This window comes from Myotis lucifugus, unplaced genomic scaffold, assembly GCF_000147115.1.
Source record: "Myotis lucifugus unplaced genomic scaffold, Myoluc2.0 scaffold_9, whole genome shotgun sequence".
Taxonomy (NCBI): domain Eukaryota; kingdom Metazoa; phylum Chordata; class Mammalia; order Chiroptera; family Vespertilionidae; genus Myotis; species Myotis lucifugus.
Genome location: NW_005871057.1, coordinates 8,194,331 through 8,216,800, shown reverse-complemented (window position 1 = coordinate 8,216,800; position 22,470 = coordinate 8,194,331). Strand labels below are relative to the sequence as shown.

General features: G+C 35.6%; 1 protein-coding gene across 1 annotated transcript in view; it reads right to left on the bottom strand.

The window, feature by feature from the left end:
* The window catches only part of LRRIQ1 (leucine rich repeats and IQ motif containing 1), a 189,406-nt gene that overhangs the window by 113,282 nt on the left and 53,654 nt on the right, over nt 1-22,470 (bottom strand). Inside the window, 5 exon segments of the mRNA XM_023749734.1 lie at nt 1,039-1,132; nt 2,245-2,247; nt 4,659-4,732; nt 9,476-9,603; nt 10,134-10,327. Of these exon segments, the coding sequence (XP_023605502.1) occupies nt 1,039-1,132; nt 2,245-2,247; nt 4,659-4,732; nt 9,476-9,603; nt 10,134-10,327 (493 nt within the window).

Below are 22,470 nucleotides of genomic sequence, written 5' to 3'. Positions count from 1 at the left end.
AAAACACATTTAAAAAAAAAGTATCCAGAGACAGACCTGGGCAGGTGGCTCAGTTGGTTGGAGTATTGTCTTGTACACCAAAAGGTTGCAGGTTCAATTCCTGGTTAGGTCACATACCTAGGTTTCAAGTTGGGCGCATATGGTAGGCAATCTCTCTCTCTCTCTCTCTCTCTCTCTCTCTCCCCCCCCTTCCCTCACTCTCTCCCCCCTCCCTCTTCCTGTCTAAACATATCCTTAGGTGAGGATTTTTTAGAAAAGTATCCAGAGACAGAGGAATAAAGATAAGAATGTCAGCTAACTTTAGGTAAAAAAAAATGGAAGCCATAAAGACAGTGGAGAGACATTTTTAAAGTCCCAGAAGAGGGAACTGACAGCAACAGCGAATGAGGTAATTTTCTGGGGTGATTAAAAAAAACACATTTATTATATGTAAATTATCTTTTAAAAAGTTGATTATATAAAAGATGCTAGTCAATTTAGGGGAAACAGTGCTAGCATAATATGAGAGTTTCAATCAGAACAACTTTTTTGAAGAGGAAAATTAATTTTTAATATTACAGAATACTTTTCTTCATTTACACCTATGTACTGCAATGTTTCAAAGAAAGGCATGAAATCACATGTGCTTATAATACATATAATATATACAAACTTTCTATTTTAAGAAATTAAAACAAAATCAAATTATTGACAGAAGGGAAACAATTTTAAGAGATTTAGGTGACTCATAAAAAGTAATTCCCAACAAATAAATGTCTTTTCATAAATAAAAATAAAAACAAGTTAACATCATACTAACACTATCACATAATAGTAATATGGATAAGAATTATCAGTTCAAATCTGCATTAGTTCATAAAATGCCAAAAATTATTATAGTTGAAAAATATTTTCAAACTATTCTTACAAAACTATTTTGTCTTGAATAACTTTTAAATTATCTTTATTAACTTTTCCCAAGCAAATTGTATGCTCAAAACAATTTTCACCAACTTCTGTTTTCTACAACTATCATAAAGTATGTACATAGGGTACAACAGTGTTTTGTTTTGTTTTTGAAGAAGTGGGTTTCCAGTGATATTCAATTCACGAAGAGAATAGCATGCATCAAACCACTTTATGCATCAAACCACTTTAGGGTACTTGTAAGATCTATAAAAATAAACAGTAAGAATCATTATGAAATATTTCAGATAAAGAAATTTAATTAGCTGTTAAATAAGCAACAAAAATTATTTGTTCTGCAGAAAACAATATACATACTATATTAAGAACACAGACTCTACTAAGAACACAGACTCTACTGCCAGAATATATATTTCTACCATTTAGCAGCTGTGTGAACTTATGTAAATCATACAACTGATAGAGTGAGAATTAAATAAAATAATGTGTGTAAATGGCTTAAAACAGTTCATTCCAGGTTATAAACACAAAATTGGAAAAAGTGAAATCTAAAGTAATAGGATAAGTGGTAAAATTGAACATATCCTTAAATAGAATTACATGGACCTATTAAACTTTCAAAAATAAAAATAGTCGGTCAATCTCAGAATTTCTCTCCCACAGAAAACCATCATAAAACTGGACAATTATATATGAAGCACCTGTTTTTAAGCCTGACTCTGAGAGAAGGGAAATACACATGGTGACCTTACAAGCACAGTAGTTTTCTGCCTGAAAGCATTTTACCACTTCAGAGCAAGAAAGTGGAAAACAAGCAAAGAAGCTATCTTGCTGAGTGAGGAGGCAAAGATTAGAACTGAAGCTGGAACTTATGGTAAAAATTACTGATAAGAAGCCATATATATATATGTATGTGTGTGTGTGTGTGTGTGTGTGTGTGTGTGTGTGTGTATATATATATATATATATATGTGTGTGTTGGGGGTGCAAGACTGAGAAAACTAGCAGAGACCACCTTCTGTAGGGCTAAGAGCTGAATGATGACACTAAAGTTCATGCAGGCAAGACTGAGAAAACTAGCAGAGACCACCTTCTGTAGGGCTAAGAGCTGAATGATGTCACTAAAGTTCATGCAGACATGAAAGACATTGGAGTTTCAGCCCAGCCAGAATGAGGCCCAATTGAGTAGAGATTCAACTAAAATCCAAAAGACTATGTGTTGGAAATGAAATGGCCTGGTGTAGGGCCATGCACTGAGAGTTGAAAACTAAAATGCTTTGTCCTAGGAGAGAATAAAATGAAGGCTGACAGAAACAAATTATCCATTAATACTTTAACTGTCTGCCAGAGTTAAACTTAACACCTTTTTTTAAAAAAATATTTTTTATTGAGAGGAAGGAAGCAGGAAAGAGAGACAGAAACATCAGTGATGAGAGAGAATCATTGATTGGCTGCTTCCTGCCTGCCCGCTACTAGGGATCGAGCCCACAGCCCAGGCATGTGCCCTTGACCTGAATCGAACCTAGAACCCTTCAGTCTGCAGGCCAATGCTCCCCCCGTGGTCGGCAAACTGCGGCTCACGAGCCACATGCGGCTCTTTGGCCCCTTGAGTGTGGCTCTTCCTAAGCCTTAGGAGTACTCTAATTAAGTTAATAACAATGTACCTACCTATATAGTTTAAGTTTAAAAAATTGGGCTGTCAAAAGAAATTTTAATCGTTGTACTGTTAATATTTGGGACCCTTCAGTCTGCAGGCCAATGCTCTATCCCTGAGCCAAACTGCCTAGGGCAAACTTAACACCCTTTAAAAGGAAGACAACAATGCCCAGACCCAGTAAATAAACTGTGTGCACGATGTTCAACATACAGTTACAAATCACTAGACATAAAAAGAAATAGAAAAATATGACCTATCATTAAGAGAAAAGCAGTTAATAGAAACACATTAATAGAAAGTAGCCTAATGTAAATCAATTTTGACAAAGACACCAAAGTAATTCAATGTTGAAAAAGCTTATTCAACAAATGTTGCTCCAACAATTAAATATCTATATTAAAACCTGAATTCATCCCCCTACTTCATACCATTCATAAAAATTAATCTGAGATAGGTCAAAGACCCAAAGGTAAAAACTAAAAGTTCAAACTTCTATTAGAAAGCATGAAAAATCATCTCATTCTGGAGGTGGGAAAATACTACAAAGGACACAAAGAAAAATAGTTAATAAATATGATAAATTAATTTTATCACAACTTAAAACTTCTGTTCATCTACATATAAAATTAATAAGTAAAAAAGTTCTTGGAGAAAATATTTACAAAATATAACTTCATCCAGAATGTATTTTAATTTATACAAATCAATAAGAAAAAAAGCAATAAACAAATTTTAAAAATGGTAAGAGACTTCAGTAGACATCAAAAATGCACGCAAAGAGACACAATATCATTCTTCATCATGAGAATACGAACTAAAACAATAATGAAATATAAAACACCCTGTAGAATCGAGCAATTGGAACTCTCACACGTTGCATTTACCCAAGAAAACTGAAAACATATATCCACAAAAAGATTTACATAAGATTTTCCGAAGGAACTCTGAACCACAAACAAAATATCAATCAACAGGAGAATAGACAAACAAATTGTGTTGTATTCTATATTCATATAATTGACTACATTTCAGCAAAACAAACAAACAATACAAACTACATATATAAATGACATAGTGGAATATTTCATGAATGTTCAGCAAAGAAAATTGGAAGCAAAAGGTAATGTACTATTTTATCCTATTGATACAAAAATGTATAACAGTCAAAATTAACCTATGGTGACAAATTAGTTTGTCTTTATGAGGGGACTGACAGGGAGGAGGGATGGGCAAACTTTGGGGGATGAGTCAGCCAAATGAATTAATCATTTTTTAATTTAGTACATTTTTAATTGGTGTCTACTATATACCTGTTAGGAGTCCACAAGTTAGACAATGTTTTGTTTTGTTTTACTCACCTTTACTAGGCTACTTATTTCATAGTTAAAAGGTATATGAATTTAAAATAACAATATAATTGAGAGATATGCCCAGTTCTACCAGAAAGATATGGAAGTGGTATGATTTTAAAGGTGGAAAGAATATATCAACTGAATTATTTCACCATGCCTTTTTAAAGGAACTTATAAAACAGCAGATGTAAAAATACTCTGACCTTTCTTCTTTTTCTTTAAAGCAGGAGATGAATTCCTATGTGAAAGATACCCTCCCTATACCAGGAGGAAAGAGACATTCTTCTCACAAGGACAGGAAGAGAGGCTGAGAGAAATATACACAAACAAACTTGTTAAACTAACCCTTATTTCCTAGCCAATTTTTCATTTAATTAAATTCCTTAAACCAAGCACCTTTGCCTGGTCACATTTTCATAATTTACTACTCTTATCCAATTCTCTAGGTAAGTGTTCAATTCTAACTGCTTCTTGGGATCTTTATTTTTCTTGGGAGAACTCCCATGTATATGTGTGTGGGGGGGAAACCCTACAATTAAAACTTTTTCCCCCTGTTTTTCTTGTGTCAGTTTAATTCTTAGTCTCAGCCTAAGAACTTAAGAAGGTAAAAGGTAAAATTTTCCTCCTCTATATGTTAGTGTGTGTATGTATCATTAACACATCTATCTAAAACAGCTCCTCAATGATATTTGGAACAGAAATTCAAAAACATTTTTTTCAATTATATATTATTATAAACCTACCAGAAAGGCAGTTGTTGCTGACATCCAGTTTTTCCAGAGAAACAAAATGAAAAAGTGGTGTGATTTTTGTCAAGCTGAAAACAAAAAAAATAGAATTCATAAAATTTTTAAATTGGAAAGGCCTTAACATTATTGAACTAACTATATAATTATAAATCATATAGTACAATAAAATAATATGCAATTATATGTAATTGAATATGCAATAGTATTTGTATAGTAAAATACAATTATAATAACACTAAATAACAGTACTTATTAAAATGCAATAATTATAAAATCTAAGTATTTATTTTATAATGGAAAACATTCATTTCTATAGAGAAATTATCATGGACTTGCCAATTTAAATAACAAATATCATTTCTTTAGTGTATATGTGCTATTTAAATAAAAACAAGTGAATGTTGTATTGTTAATTGTTTTTTCTTCGTATAAGGCCAAATTTATAATATTTATGTATTTTTTCTGGATTAAACCATTAAAAGGAAAAACTCATAAAAATAGGTATCTTCACTTTTTTACAAGATAACTGATTAGAATCACTAATAATAATAGAAAATGTTTTATAACAGTAGTATAGACAAGTCTGGCAGAAGTATATGAATATTTAAAATCAATGCTCTTGTTAAATTATGCATATTCAAATTCTAATAATAAACTTTCCTCCTACTTTTAAAAGTGTCTATTACTTTCTAAGTTAAAATTGTCATTAAGAGTCTATATTCTAGCAAGGAACATAATATTTAAAATATCACATCATTGGAAACAAAAGTCATAAAAGAAAAATTAACTTTAGTTTGACTTACATTTCTAAGACAAGTCTACACTTACTATGAACATAATATCACCTTATCCTAGATATTTGGAAATAAAAATTAAGTCAAATCATCTGAATCTTTAAATAAAACAAAAATTCTTTCATATAAAATATATTCTTATCACAAATACAATAGTGTTCTGAACCAATTCCCATTATAAATGTTGGAACTCTATAATTGTTAAAAATATGCTTCAGTGGAAGGAATATATATAGCACAAAAAAAAGTATGCATTAATTTCCAGTTTTTTTGTGTTGTTGTTTTTAAGAAATACTGCCCTTTCAGATGGCCTGGCAGATTTCTTCATCTTTATTTCTAACAGTTCTTAGCAATTGAAAAAATATATATACACTACTATTAAGTTCAGAAGGTTACAGAATAATACTGTTACTGGAGTCCTCATGGATCTGACACAAAACTATCGCTTGTACTGACCTTGACTTCTCTCTTGTACTATCCTGTTCTGTATTAGCAGAAAGACAGAGGATACTACTGATGAAAACATAGACTAAATAACAGGCTGGAAGAAGATCTCTCTGAATGTAGCCAATCCTAAGTACAATATTACTATTTATACTAAACCTACACAACACTACTTCTTAAAAACAATGTCCAGTGGGGAAAATCCAAGGTAATAAAAGAAAACGTGGAAAAATATGGCCATTTCATATATACATTTACTTCATTATTTGTACACAGAGTCCTTAATAGTAAAATTTACTGAAATGTCACATGTACACAGAAAAACAAAGAAAATAAAGGAAAAAAAACTTAAAACTTTGTCACTGTATACTTAGTGTTAAAGCCCTAACATTAAGACATATCTATTTAGACATGTTCTACATTATTATTACAAGTAGGAAATTGAAGTTATTCTTCAATATATCATTCTAATAAACGTATTTATTAAAAGAAAATTCTTATTTGTTTTCTACCTTTAATATATGTCCAATAATAACTCTTTGCTCTTCTATTAAAAGGATTTGGAAAGATTAGCCGATAATTAGTTTTTCTCTTTTTTCAGAGTATATAATTTTTTCCCACCAATTAGTTACATAGCAACATATGGTAGAGGTAAAATACAGGTTGTATGAAGACATCAAGTAAAAGTAACTAAGAAAGTTTTAGAATTAAAAAAACAAAAAAACCCTTTGCATATACCAATTCAAGTAAAAAAAATATTTGGTTTGATCAAATATTTTAATAATATTGAAATTTTATCTTTTCCGATAGCCATGCTTTTAGAATCACGTTTTCATTTTTGGAAATTTAAATCAAGAAAACTGGCTATTCATCCACCTTTGTGACTATTCATTAGGATGATAGAAACCTAATAGTAGAATCTTAAAACAAAACAAAAACACACAAACTCTAGAACTGTTACTGACATTCTGTGTATATTTTTCCTAAGAAAATTCAAACCAGAAAGACAAAGGACATTAGTGAAAACCTAATACTATTTGACCTTGTCACATTAGCCCTGGGCATAAAAAAGATATAAATTTCAAAGACGACAAAAAGCAAAAGATTTGTACAATGAGCAGCCGATGGGTAATAGTTTCCACTTTCTGCTCCTACTTAGAGTCTCACTGGAAGTAGAAAGGCTTGTGAAGCCAGAGAGTCCTCCAGTTATAACTCCGCTGAGTCAAACTTAAAACAGTCACATGTCCTAATGAAAATTTAAAACAGAAGTCAGAATGAAACAAGTATTTCAAAGAATATGTGCTAAGTATCATTCTTTATATGTATTTCATTTGTTGGAAAAAGAGCATATGGACATAATTTCTTCCCTGTGATGAAAATATTTATCAAAAACTAAAAGAAGAATATATAAAATTTAAAAGACATACCAGCCACAAATACAAATATCTAATTTATAATTTTTTTTCAGGTTTACAAATGCATTCACTAACATTTTCCTTTTGGATCATTATTATACCTCATAAAATAGGTTAGGTAGGTATTACTATCTTTTTTTACACATGAAAAAAGTGAAGTTCAGGTAGTGACATTGTTCAATATCAACTAACAGATAAATGTGGATTCAGAATTCAAACCTAAATCTGCTGAGTCTGAATTTTACCAAACCTGATATGGTTCTGAAAAGGTCAATGCATATGTGAAAGCTTAATGTAAGATGGCTACTTTTTACAGTTTATCGTATTAGCTTATTATGAAAAATCCTGAGATTGAAAATTATATTTACTATGATTTTAGAAAATAATTTTTTTACTGTATATGTCCATTCAGATCAATCACATTTCCATGGTTCCCTCATACTTCCCCTTTCATCCTTTCAAAAGTGGTAGACATTTGCATGTCCAAAGAGCTTTGAGAGACCCACAAAAACTAAATTCAGATATGTGACAGCAGTATTAAAATGTTCAAAAAAGCATATTATATAATTTAATCTCTTTTTAAATATATTAAGTTCAAGAGTAAGCTCTTTTATTCCTAACAGTTTTTTGAGGGAACGGACATATATTACTCAGTTTTGTATCCCCCAAAATAGCAAGCATTATTTCAATATATAAAATGTATAAAGCTAAGCAAACAAAATTATAAATAAATAATTTTATGTAAGTATACCAATTATAGTTGTCATCTCTAAAATAAATTTTATTAGTCTAGTATATATTATTCCTAGTCATATCAGATTGATAGGGCAAAAATCTATTAGCCAGAATCACTTTTAACTTTTAAAAGTAGAATATTTCTTTGATGATTTCAATGGCTCAATAAAATTAAAGGCATTATTTCTCAAAAATGTTCATAATTTAAATATTACTAATATTTTAAATATTATACACATCACTGTGGCTTGAGAAACATTTCTATGGTATATGCTCAATATGTCCACTACTGAGGAATTTTTTTGAATATATCCAAAGCACAGCTAAGAATTTCTACTAAAATTTTATCTCTTATCTGGAAATATTGAATAAAAATCCAATGGGTTTTTGGGTGGCCCAAATTGCTTAAATAGTGTTATCTGATAGAGCTGACTCTGGAATAAATATCCTTTTAAAGTCAAATCACCTTTCATATTTTAGATCTGATTAAAACAATGTGAAGGTATTTTTGAATACACAGTTGGTTCTGATTTGTCAAGTAGTGGAATAGTATATGATAGATATAAATTAAACCATTTGGAGTGTACATGCTTAAAAGATGAACACTATTCAGGCAGAGATTGAGAGAAAACTTTTTTGTGGGGGGATAGATATACATATTAACATTGGGTTGTACTTGTTTACTTGTTTTGCAAGAATTATGTAACTCAAAGAAGAAATTTATGTTAAAGGTGGTTCCTTTTCCATACTCCATGTGCCTTTCATGAACAAATTAATCATATTAGTCTGAACAGTCTCAATGAAATATTAAACAGAGGGAGACATACACATATTGTGCTCCTGCTTTGGTTTCAACAGTTATTCTCTGCAAAGATCCAGATGTTTGGTGGTTTCAAATGGATCTCCTGTGACAGGTACCCATCTCAATTTAATGTTAAGGTATTTTTTTAAGTGTTACTTTATATCCTTAGGGAAATCGAATTTAAATCTATCTTAACAGTTACAAAAAGACATGCAAGTTGAGAGCAGATTAAAAATCCTTCTTCCAGGACTTAATAAGTACCATTTGAGAGAATAAGACATCCTTCTGAATTAAATTAACTACCTCCTGTATTTTCCAAGGACTATATTCTTTACAAATATAAACAAACCTGCTCTAAGAGTTTTCTATAAGTACATTTTGAGAAAAAACAAAATGAGTAGGATAAGTGACAATTAAAAGTCTACTAAAATTCAAGGGTATGTCAATACACTTTAATTTTTTAAATTCTATAAAATTCTATTTATAATTTAAGTACCAATTCATTGCAATGCACTTTCTATGAATTACTGGGGAAAAAACTAACAGCTTTTCCACTTAGTATGAAGACCACACAATTAAGTAATCATTTACTTCATTTATTAAGTAAAGTTCATTTTTTACCTGTTTTGAGACAGAGTCAGGTTTTGTAGCAAAGGCAGCCAATACGAAGAACATGCGTCCACAATTGAAATGCTGTTATCATCCAAGTACAATTCTCGTAGTAGAACATGATTCTCCAAGGGTGGAATCTGTATTTAAATTTGTGTCATTAGCTTATATTAAGCAAAATATTTTTGTCACTTAACCAAATTTAAAAGTATAAAATTTATCAAAACTAACAACAGATATATTCTGGTAATCTGTGTATCACAAATCAAAGTATAATGTTATGAAAATTTTAGTATAAATTAAATTTTTAAGAATTAACCTCAATTAGAATTTTGTATAGAAAGTATTTTATGCTGAATTTTAGTTAGAATTACATGATAGAAAATTTAATCCCACTACATACTAAAATATAACTTAAAAGATTTGATTTACTATATTTTGGTATTATGAAAAAGTAATGTTAAATTAGATTTCTTTAAAAATTTTCCTAACTATGGTAAACATTTGTTTAAATACTGGAAAGTGTACAATAGTTTAAAATAAACTGAAATCAGATACAGCTGATAAGCAAAAGAAAAATAATCAAAATTGCTTTTGAAATACGTGGTTGATATTTTCATCAAAAGAAAAAATGTTGCATTAATCACAGAAATGATTTCAAAGCAATTACCTCACTTAGGTAATTTCCCTGTAACTTCAGTATTTGAAGCAATCCACAGTTTTCAATACCCTCAACTTTAGTAAGATGATTATGTGAGCAATCCAGGTAGATAATGGTAGGAGTATCACAAAGGCCTTTTGTACTAATTAACTGATTGTTGTCCACAATTAGTTGCTGAAGATTTTTTAAAGATTCTAAACCACCTAGAAGAAAAATTTTCCAAGATCAATTGTATCATAATTCTTCAAGATTCTAAAGGAGAGTTTTGGAATAATTGTGCATTTATATTTTCTAAAGCTAATATCAGTAAAGTCTTAGACAAAATTCCTACTGAAAACTGTGTAAGTGTAAAATGTATTATTATTTAAACTTGTACTGGGGAGATATATTTTTGAATGATATATATCAATTGAAAAGTGAACAAAATTCTAAAAGGTGTACATTGGGCACAGAATGTTTTATTTTCTAATGACAATGGGACAATGGATAGATAGAAGGACTCTTTTTAAAAAATTATTTTTTAACTCAGTTTTTTAAATTTTTTTATTGATTATTACATATGTGTCCTTATCCCCAGATTACCCCCTATCCCCCACACACATGCCCCCACCTCCCTGTTGTCTGTGTCCATTGGTTAGGCCTATATGCTAGCATATAAGTCCTTTGGTTGATCTCTCCCCTTACCCCCACCCTCCCTTACCTTCCCTCTGAGTTTTGACGGTCTGATTGATGCTTCTCTGTCTCTGGATCTGTTTTTGTTCATCAGTTTATGTTGTTCATTATATTCCACAAATGAGTGAGATCATGTGATATTTATCTTTCTCTGACTGGCTTATTTCACTTAGCATAATGCTCTCCAGTTCCATCTATGCTGTTGCAAATGGTAAGAATTCCTTCCTTTTTACAGCAGCATAGTATTCCATTATGTAGATGTACCACAGTTTTCTAATCCATTCATCTGCTGATGGGAACTTAGGCTGTTTCCAGATCTTAACTATGGTGAATTGTGCTGCTATGAACATAGGGGTGCATACATCCTTTCAAATTGGTGTTTCTAGTTTCTTGGGATATGTTCCTAGAAGTGGGATCACTGGGTCAAATGGGAGTTCCATTTTTAGTTTTTTGAGGAAACGCCATACTGTTCTCCACAGTGGCTGCACCAGTCTGCATTCCCACCAGCAGTGCACAAGTGTTCCTTTTTCTCCACATCCTCGCCCGCACTTGTCGTTTGTTGATTTGTTGATGATAGGCAGTCTGACAGGTGTGAGACGGTACCGCATTGTTGTTTTGATTTGCATCTCTTGGGTGATTAGTGACTTTGAACATGTTTTCATATGTGTGTTTTTTAACTCAGTTTTAAGCAATTGATTTTTTTTTTAATTTATTTTTTCAGATACCAAGCTATATTACAAAGTCACTGTTCTCAAAACTGCCTGGTACTGGCACAAGAACAGACATATAGACCAGTGAAACAGAACAAAGAACCCAGAAATTGACCCAAGCCATTATCCTCAATTAATATTTGACAAAGGAGGCAAGAGCATACAATGGAGTCAAGACAGTCTTGTCAATAAATGGTGTTGGGAAAATTGGACAGATACATGCAAAAAAAAAGAAACTAGACCACCAAATTACACCATACACAAAAATAAACTCAAAATGGATAAAAGACTTAAATGTAAGACCAGAAACCATAAAAATCTTAGAAGAATCCATAGGCAGCAAAATAGCAGACATTTGTCATAGCAGTATCTTTACCAACACAGCTCCTAGGGCAATGGAGACTAAGGAGAAAATAAACAAATGGGACTACATCAAAATAAAAAGCTTCTGTACAGCAAAAGAAACCATCAACAAAACAACAAGAAAACCCACTGCATGGGAGAACACATTTGCAAGTGTTATCCTATATAATAAAAGTGTAGCCGAAACCGGTTTGGCTCAGTGGATAGAGCATCGGCCTGCGGACTGAAAGGTCCCAGGTTCGATTCCGGTCAAGGGCATGTACATGGGTTGCGGGCACATCCCCAGTGGGGGGTTGTGCAGGAGGCAGCTGATCAATGTTTCTCTCTCATCGATGTTTCTAACTCTCTATCTCTCTCCCTTCCTCTCTGTAAAAAATCAATAAAATATATTTAAAAAAAAATAAAAATAAAAGTGTAATATGAAAATCGGCGGCAGGGAGATCAATCGCGGGGGTTCCACAATCACCCCAAAGAGGGAAGCCCAGGCCACCGACCGGCGGGCTGTAGCGGGTGGGTCAGGCCTCCCTCTGCAAGGGAAGCCCGGGTCCAGGGTGCTGGCAGCCAGAGGGAAGCCAGTGCCGGCAGCCGGGGGAATGAAGGCCTACTCTTGTACGAATTTCGTGCATTGGGCCTGTAGTATCCAATAAGGGTTTAATCTCCAACATTTATAAGGAACTCATACAACTTAACAAAAGGAAGATAAGCAATCAAATCAAAAAATGGGAAAGGACCTAACTAGACACTTTTTGAAAGAGGACACACAGAAGGCCAAGAGACATCTGAAAACAGGCTCAAAGTCACTAATCATCTGAGAGAAGCAAATCAAAACAACAATGAGGTACCATCTCACAACTGTCAGAATAGCTATCATCTATATGAGGAGATGCAGGTTAGTTGATCCTATTGTGGTAATCATTTCACAGTATATGTAAACCAAATCATCATGCTATATGTCTTAAACTTATACAGTGATGTATGTCAATGATTTCTCAATAAAAATGGAAAAATGTTTATGTAGATATTAAAAAACTAGAAAATGTTATTTAGATTGAACAATGAGCTATATATGTTCCCCATAGTACTGCTACCCTGTTATATAAAATAAAAAATTCTAGAAAGCTGAAAATATCATTAAGGTCTAAGGTAAGTACTGGAAGCAAAATATCTTCAGTGAGTATTGTACATATGGGAGTCATTGAGGCTAAATCTTGGAGAATCAAGCTCCATTCTGATTTGCTTGTCAAAGTCCACATAGTATTTTCAAGTAAATGTTGAAACACACATGTTTTGTTTTGTTTTTACCAAAAAAGTTACTTGATAATAAACTTAAAGATAATCTTGAAAGAAACTTAATTAGGTATAAAAACTAATATCTGGAATTTATGTAATCAATTCATCCTGGAAAAATGTAAAACATTTAACTAAATATGTTCCTTTGATTATATATTGTGATTTACAGAAAGAAAGAACAAACAGCCTGCTTGCACCAAAAATGCAGAAATAAAGAATCAAGTAACATTACCAAGATCTCACAAGAAAACTTAATTCTATTTCATGGTTTTTGTTGTTGTTGTTGTTTTTTTAATATATTTTACTGATTTTTTACAGAGAGGAAGGGAGAGAGATAGAAAGTTAGAAATATCGATGAGAGAGAAACATTGATCAGCCGCCTCCTGCACATCTCCTACTGGGGATGTGCCCACAACCAAGGTACATGCCCTTGACCGGAATTGAACCCGGGACTCTTCAGTCCGCAGGCTGACGCTCCATCCACTAAGCCAAACTATTTCATGTTTTTAAAATGCATGCCCTAACTGGATTGACTCAGTGGTGATAATATAATTGTAAGGATTATGAGTGTATTGTAAAATCTTTATACACATTTCAAGAAAAATAATATTTCAAAATTACAGTATCTCTAATAGTTTGAGTCAAAGTAACAATGTGACAAATGATTATTTCTTATAAAAAAGAATATATTTTATGCTAAAAGTAAAATTTTTATAGTGAGAAATAAATTACACAATATTCAAGAGAAGAAGGAAAATACATAGAAGACCCAAAGAAGGAAAGAGAGACTGAAATTTACTTTTAAGGAGTAATCTTGCATTTTTAAAAAATTCTTATCTAGGATCAATGTACAAGTATTTTTCCTGTAATGTAAAATAGCAATTATGACTTAGAGAAAATTATTATCTGATGTCATTCAGGGGTAAATTTTTCTACCCTATTAGATATTTGACTAATTTAAAATAATAAACCAATATTATATATTATCAATTCTGAGGGATTATAAATAGAATATTACATATAATAGTAATATGTATTAGCCACAATATAATTTAAAGTCTGCTGAAATAAAAAATACTTTGGAGTATAGTATACTCTATGATTATATCTAATGAGCATCAATTAAACACACTGAAGCAGATAAATGTTTTCCAGGCAGAATGAAATACTAATTAATATTAATTTGTAGTTGTGTAACTTCAAATGTCCTTTATCAAATAGTTAAATGTCTTAAGCAAGCTACTCGTATAAGCTCAATATTTTTAAAAGGCATGTACATTGCTCTTAAGTATTTCAGAGCTAATCATAAATACAATTTTCAATTAACTCATTTAAAGTGAAGAATACTATGAAAGAATACTATGAAGAATTTATGAAACTTTTCAAAGGTCATCCAAAAAAAGAATCCTGAATGACAAATTAGGTTTCACAATGAAAAATGGTAAAGGATCTGGCATAAGAAGCTGAAAGGAAATTGCAGATAAAGTAAGAGAACAATTGGAAGGATAATAGAGGAAAAGGCAAATTGAATACTGTAAGGATGATAGTAGTTAGTAAAATTAAAAGTAAAACTATCCTATGTAATAAAAGCCTAATATGCTAAGTGTCTGGTAGTCCATATAACCAATCAAAGTGTCATATGCTAATGATATGCTAAAGCTGCTCAACCGTTCGCTATGACGTGCAAGATGCTCTGAATGGTAGGTTAGCTTGCTGCTGGTGTCCGGCCAATCAGGACTGAGCGAGATGGGCCAGACAGACCCTAGAGCCCTCCCATGGTCCCTCTCCAGCCTCGATCGTGCACCCGTGGGGTCCCTTAGCCTGGCCTGCACCCTCTTGCAATCCAGGACCCCTCAGGGATGTCAGAGAGCCAGTTTCAGCCTGATCTCATTCAATGCAGGAGCTGTCCCCTGGTGGTCAGTGGGCTCCTACAGGGGGACTGCTGCTCAGTCAGAAGCCGGCCTCACTGCTGGCGAGCACAGTGGTGGTGGCGGGAGCCTCTCCTGCCTCAACGGCAGTGCTAAGGATGTTCGAGTGCCAGCTTAGGCCTGCTCCCCATGGGCCTAAGCTGTCAGTCAGACAACCCCCGAGGGCTCCCAGAGTGCAAGAGGGCACAGGCCGGACCGAGGGACCCCCACCAAAGTACACAAATTTCGTGCACCGGGCCTCTAGGATAATTTATTTATTCAAAGGCATTTTTATTTACATCAAATTATATACAGTCGAGTGGCGTCAGAGGAATGGCGGCATACGGGCGCATCTATCCTCTCCCCCTAACATTTCAACAAAATAATCACCTATAATTCAACAAAGAAGTCCCTGCTCAACACAGATGCACACCTGAGCGACCTGCACACTGGAACAACTAACATGAGCTCCTTGGAATAAGCGGGGAGATGAGAAAAGGGAGGGAAGCTGGACACGGCCACCATGCAGCAGCATGTCTGCAGCGCAGCAACTGGGAACTGACGGCAGCAGTCATGAGCATTTTTCTCAGCCAGCCTGGACCAATAGAGAGCTGACCCAGCAAGAGGCTGGCTGTTGGAATAGCCACTGCAGTGGCAGCATTGTGTGGTTGCACACACAAACAGTGAGAGAGTATCTGAACCATAGGTGCGCCTTGTGAATGGGATCTGAGTTGCATGCGTAAGCTGTGAGTCAGCAGACACCTTCCTTACAGAGTCGCTCCCCATGACAGGGCCTGGCTGCCGGCTTTCAGGCAAAGAAAGTAGATCACCGAGCCCTGCCACTGATTACATTCCCAGATCTTGCCCCCCGTTGCTCTTGGATTGTTCCCAGGAGTGTATTGTCTTTAGGCCAAGGGCACTTGCAGTAGAGACACAGTTTCCTTCTGTGACTGAACACCAGGAGGGGTGCTTGGGCTAGAACCTTGGAGGTCAGGGACTGACATTACTGTGAAGGGAAAACAAACCTCACCCCCAAGCTGCAGAGGCAGTACAGCCCTACAGAAGCTGCAGAGGCTCAAAACTGTGAGGCCACAGAGGAAAAAAAATCTTGCAATTCAGTGCCATTTACTGCAACAGAGTAGAAAGACCTCCTCAGAGATAAATGGGAAAACAAAGGAGAACAATGAATGCTGTGAACAACCACAACAACAACAATGACCAGAAAGAAAATGAAAAATCCCCAGAAAACAGGCTGGAACACACGGAATTATGTGAGTTGAATGACAGAGATTTCAAGATTGCAGTCCTGAAAATACTCAATGAGATTTGAGAAAATACTGACAGGCAACCCAGCTCACTCAGAAAACAAATCAATGAACAAAATGAGTATTTCTCCAAAGAAATTGAATTGTTAAAAAAGAATGTGGCAGAAATCCTGGAAATGAAGCAGGCAATTAAAGAAATTAAGAGTGAACTGATGAGCATAGAAAACAGAACCAACCAGTTAGTGGAAAGAACTAGTGATATTGAAAATAGGAATCAAGAAATGATGCAGAGGGAAGAAGAGAAAGACCTGAGAATAAAGAAATATGAAATAGGCCTACGAGAACTCTCTGATTCCATAAAAAAATAAAATAACATCAGAATTCAGGCATAGCGGAGGAGGAAGAGAGAGAGTATGGAATGGAGAGTCTATTAAAACAAATAGTGGATGAGAACTTCCCAAATCTATGGAAAGAACTAGATCCTCAAATCCAAGAAGCAAACAGAACACCTAGTTACCTCAATCCAAAGAGGCCCTCTCCAAGGCACTTGGTAATGAAGCTTTCAGTAATTAGTGACACAGAAAAAATCCTCAAAACATCCAGGGAAAAGAAGGAAGTGACCTACAAAGGGAAACCCATCAGAATTTCACCCGACTTCAGCAGAAACTCTACAAGCAAGATGAGAGTGGAACCAAATATCCAAATGTCTGAAAGAGAAAAATTACCAGCCACGGATATTATATCTAGTAAAATTATCATTTAACTATGAATGAGAAACATGAACAATGCCAGACATACAGAAACTGAGGGATTTTATTACTAGAAAACTTCCATTGCAGGAAATACTCAGGTTATTCTACCTGAAACAAAGAACATAAGATCATAACACTATCAAAAGGATTGTCAAAACCTCGCAGCATAAACAGGGATAATTTGTGACAATAAAAACATACAAGGAGCAGAGGGACAGGTATGGACAGGCAAAGGAAGATGAAGATCAGATGTACTCAAAAGGGAAATAACTATGGTATATATGCAACTTCACTTTTATAAAACTAATGGCAACCACATACAGAAATTCCCCAAACAAGACATATAGCTTAAAAAAAGAGGAAACAGAGGAAAGATGTATGGAATACCACTAAACAAAAACAACAGATAGAAAAATAAAGGAAAAGAACCAATGGAAGCACAGTTACCAGAAAAAAAAGATAAAATGGCTATAGGAAATCCTCATACATCAATAATTACCCTAAATGTAAATGGTCTAAATTCACCAGTAAAGAGGCACAGAATAGCAGAATGGATTAAAAAAAAACAAAAAACCAACCATATGTTGCCTTCAAGAGACACATCTAAACAGCAGAGACAAAGGTAGATTCAAAGTAAAAGGGTGGAAAATGATTCTCCAAGCAAATAACATCCACAAAAAAGCAGGTGTACTTTCTTGATAAAAACTCTCAGCAAGGTGGGAATAGAAGGATCATACCTCAACATAATAAAAGCCATATATGACAAACCCACAGCCAACAATATACTCAATGAGGAAAAACTAAAACCATTTCCCTAATAACAGGAACAAGACAGGGATGCCCACTCTCACCACTCTTATTCGACATAGTACTGGAAGTACTAGCCACTGTGATCAGACAAGAAGAAGAAATAAAAGGCATCCAAATTGGAAAAGAAGAAGTAAAACTGTCCTTATTCGCAGATGACATGATACTGTACATAGAAAACCCTAAAGACTTCTTCAAAAAATTATTAAACTTAATAAATGAATTCAGCAATATAGCAGGATACAAAATTAATGCCAAGAAATCTATGGCATTTCAATACACCAATAATGAACTTACAGGAAGAGAGACTAAAAAAGCAATCCCATTTACCAGCGCACCAAAAAAATTAAGATACCTAGGAATAAACTTGACTAAGGAGGTAAAAGACCTATACGTAGAAAACTACAGGACACTGAAAAAGGAGATAGAGGAAGACATAAACAGATGGAAGAACATACCGTGTTCATGGATTGGTAGAATCAACATCATCAAGATGTCCATACTACCCAAAGCAATCTATAGATTCAATGCAATCCCCATTAAAAAACCAACAGCATATTTCACAGACCTAGAACAAACTCTCCAAAAATTCATCTGGAATAAAAAAAAGACCCTGAATACCTGCAGCAATCCTGAGAAAGAAGAACAAAGTAGGTGGGGTCTCAATACCAGATATCAAGCTGTATTACAAAGCCACTGTTCTCAAAACAGCCTGGTACTGGCACAAGAACAGACATATAGATCAATGGAATAGAATAGAGAACCCAGAAATCGACCCAAACCACTATGCTCAATTAATATTTGACAAAGGGGGCCAGAACATACAATGGAGTCAAGACAGCCTCTTCAATAAATGGTGTTGGGAAAAAGGGACAGATACATGCAAAAAAAATGAAACTAGACCACCAACTCATACCATACACAAAAATAAACTCAAAATGGATAAAGGACTTAAACATAAGACAGGAAACCATAAAAATACTAGAGGAATCCACAGGCAGCAAAATCTCAGACATATGCCGAAGCAATTTCTTCACTGATACTGCTCCCAAGGCAATGGAAACTAAAGAGAAAATAAACAAATGGGACTACATCAAAATAAAAAGCTTTTGCACAGCAAAGGAAACCATCAACAAAACAACAAGAAAGCCCACTGCATGGGAGAACATATTTGCAAATGTTATCACTGATAAGGGTTTAATCTCCAACATTTACAGGGAACTCATACAACTTAACAAAAGGAAGATAAACAACCCAATCAAAAAATGGGCAATGGACCTAAATAGATACTTTTCAAAAGAAGACAGAAGAAAGGCCAAAAGACATATGAAAACATGTTCAAAGTCACTAATCATCCAAGAGATGCAAATCAAAACAACAATGCGGTACCATCTCACACCTGTCAGAATGGCTATCATCAACAAATCAACAAACAACAAGTGCTGGCGAGGATGTGGAGAAAAAGGAACCCTCATGCACTGCTGGTGGGAATGCAGACTGGTGCAGCCACTGTGGAGAACAGTATGGAGTTTCCTCAAAAAACTAAAAATTGAACTCCCATTTGACCCAGTGATCCCACTTCTAGGAATATATCCCAAGAAACTAGAAACACCAATTTGAAAGGATATATATACCCCTATGTTCATAGCAGCACAATTCACCATAGCTAAGGTTTGGAAACAGCCTAAGTGCCCATCAGTTGATGAGTGGATTAAAAAATGGTGGTACATCTACACAATGGAATACTATGCGGCAGTAAAAAAGAAGGAGTTCTTACCATTTGCAACAGCATAGATGGAACTGGAGAGCATTATGCTAAGGGAAATAAGCCAGTCAGAGAAAGATAAATATCACATGATCTCACTCATTTGTGGAATATAATGAACAACATAAACTGATGAACAAAAACAGATGCAGAGAAAGAGAAGCATCAATCAGACCGTCAAACCTCAGTGGGAAGGTAGGGGAGGGTGGGGGCAAGGGGGAGAGATCAACCAAAGGACTTATATGCTAGCATATAGGCCTACCAATGGACACAGACAACAGGGGGGTGAGGGCATTTGTGGGGGGGATGGGGGGTAATGTGGGGATAAGGACACATATGTAATAACTTGATCAATAAAAAATTTTTAAAAAAGCAGGTATAGCCGTACTTATATCTGATAAAATAAATCTCAAGATAACAAAGATAACAAGAGACAAAGATGGACACTTTATAATGATAAAGGGAACACTACATCAAGAAAACATAACACTTCTTAATATATATGCATCCAACCAGGGAGCACCGAAATATATTAAACAGCTACTCACAGAAAGAACTAAAGGAAGAAACAGAGAGAGAAATATCTTGCATGTACCCCAACCAAGCCAAGGATCGAACCTGCAACTGAGATGCATGCCCTTGACCAGATTGAACCTGAGACCCTTCTATCCACTGAGCTAAACCGGCTAGTGCAAAACATGATTTTCAATCAATATACAGAGAAGGTATAATTAGTCTATTTTATAAAAGAGATTTAATCTGATGAAATTAATATGATTTCAAGCTTCAGATACTGTGGTGTATTTGACTGAGCATTCCTACTTCTAGGAATCTATCTATATATATAAAAGCCTAAGTGACTGACGAACCAAATGACTAGTCGACTAGTCTCTATGATGCGCACTAAACACCAGGGTGCAAACTCTCAACGCAGGAGCTGCCCCCTGGTGGTCAGTGTGCTCCCACAATGGGAGCGCCGCTCAGTGACCGATGGTGCCAGACGCCAGGCTCACGGCTGCCCAGCGCAGCTGCAGCAGCACGAGCCTCCCCCGCCTCCATGGCAGCTATACTGAGCAGCGGTGGTGGCGGCAGGCACAGGGGGGTCGGGATGAGAGGGAACAGCAGGGTGCCTGGCCGGGGCTTGGGCTCCTCCTGGGCCGCCTGCCGCTTTGTGCACTACTACATCCCTTGGGGGATGTCAGACTGCCAGTTTCAGCCCACAGGCCAGGGGATCGGGCTGATACAGGCAGTCTTACATCCCCCGAGGGGTCCTGGATTGCGAGAAGGCGCAGGCCAGGCTGAGGGACCCCACCGGTGCACGGATGGGCCTTTAGTCCATTATACAGTAATACATACAAAACTATAAAATAATATATAGAGGGATTCTTTGCCATATTATTTAAAAACAAAGAAATAGAAATAAGTTAAATATCTATCAGTAAAAAATAGTTATTATGGAGTATCTATAAAATGAAAATATATAATATTCAATATGAAGTATTCTAATATAGAAGAATGTCTATGACTTATAACTATATGTAAAATCTAAGTTACATACATAGACTTTTAATGCCTGAGTATACCTGAATCTAAATCTACACATCTATAATTGTACTAGAGGCCCAGTGCACAGATTCGTGCACTGGTGGGGTCCCTCGCCCTGGCCTGCAGGGATTGGGCTAAAACTGGCTCTCCAACACCCCTGCGGGGTCCCTAATTGTGAGAGGGTGGTTCTCAGGTGATGTACCCTGGAATCAGGCTCCCTCCTCTCTGGTTCTGGGTGCGTCACCCAAGAACCGCTGCTGCCAAGTGACTGCATTTTGGAAGCTCCTGCATTGAGTGTCTGCCCCCTGGTGGTCATTGTGCATCAGAGCTACTGGCCAGTTGGCCAGTCGGCCAGTGGGCGGGTTGTCCAGTTGCTTAGGATTTTATATATAGAAATTGCATAGGACAAGGGCTTGCCTGATTCATAAGTAACTGGGAACAGTGGTTACTCCTACAAAATAAAAAAGAGAAGGTGTCAGTAGAGAGACAAAATTTCACTGCTTATCTATATATATATAAAGAACCAGGGGCCGTCTTATCAGAAACAACCAAATGGATGACCGAACAGGTTGATTGGGGCGACCAGGCTGGCAGGGGGGTTAGTGAGGGGCAACCAAACAACTGAGGAGCAGGCTGTGTGGGGCAACTAGACCTGCAGGGGGGGCAGTGAGGGGCGACCAGGCTAGCGGGGGGGACAGTTGGGGGAGACCAGGCCAGCAGGGCGGGGCTGTGAGAGATGACCAAGCTGGCAGGGGGGCAGCTGGGGGCAGTTGGGGGCAACCAGCTGGCAGAGGGGGGCAGTTGGGGGCGACCAGGCCAGCAGGGGAGCAGTTGGGGGCAACTAGGCTGGCAGGGGGGCCAGTGAGAGGTGACCAGGCCAGCAAAGGGGGCAGTTGGGGGCAACCAGGCTGACAGTGGGGGCAGTTAGGGGTGACCAGGCAGGCAGCTGAGCAGTTAGGAGCCAGCGGTACTGTATTGTGAGAGGGATGTCTGACTGCCGGTTTAGGGATCTCAGATTGGAGAGGGTGCAGGAGCTGAGGGGACCCCCCCACCTGTGCATGAATTTCCTACAAAATAAAAAAGAGAAGGTGTCAGTAGAGAGATAAAATTTCACTGCTTATATTATATATTCCTTTATCTTGATAAATTTTAAATGAGAATGCATTTCTTGTGTAAAATTTTTAAAAATCATATATTTTTTTTTAAAAAATCAAAGTAAGTACTGAATAGAACTGTTATTCTGTATTTAATTCTGACCATTACCAACAAG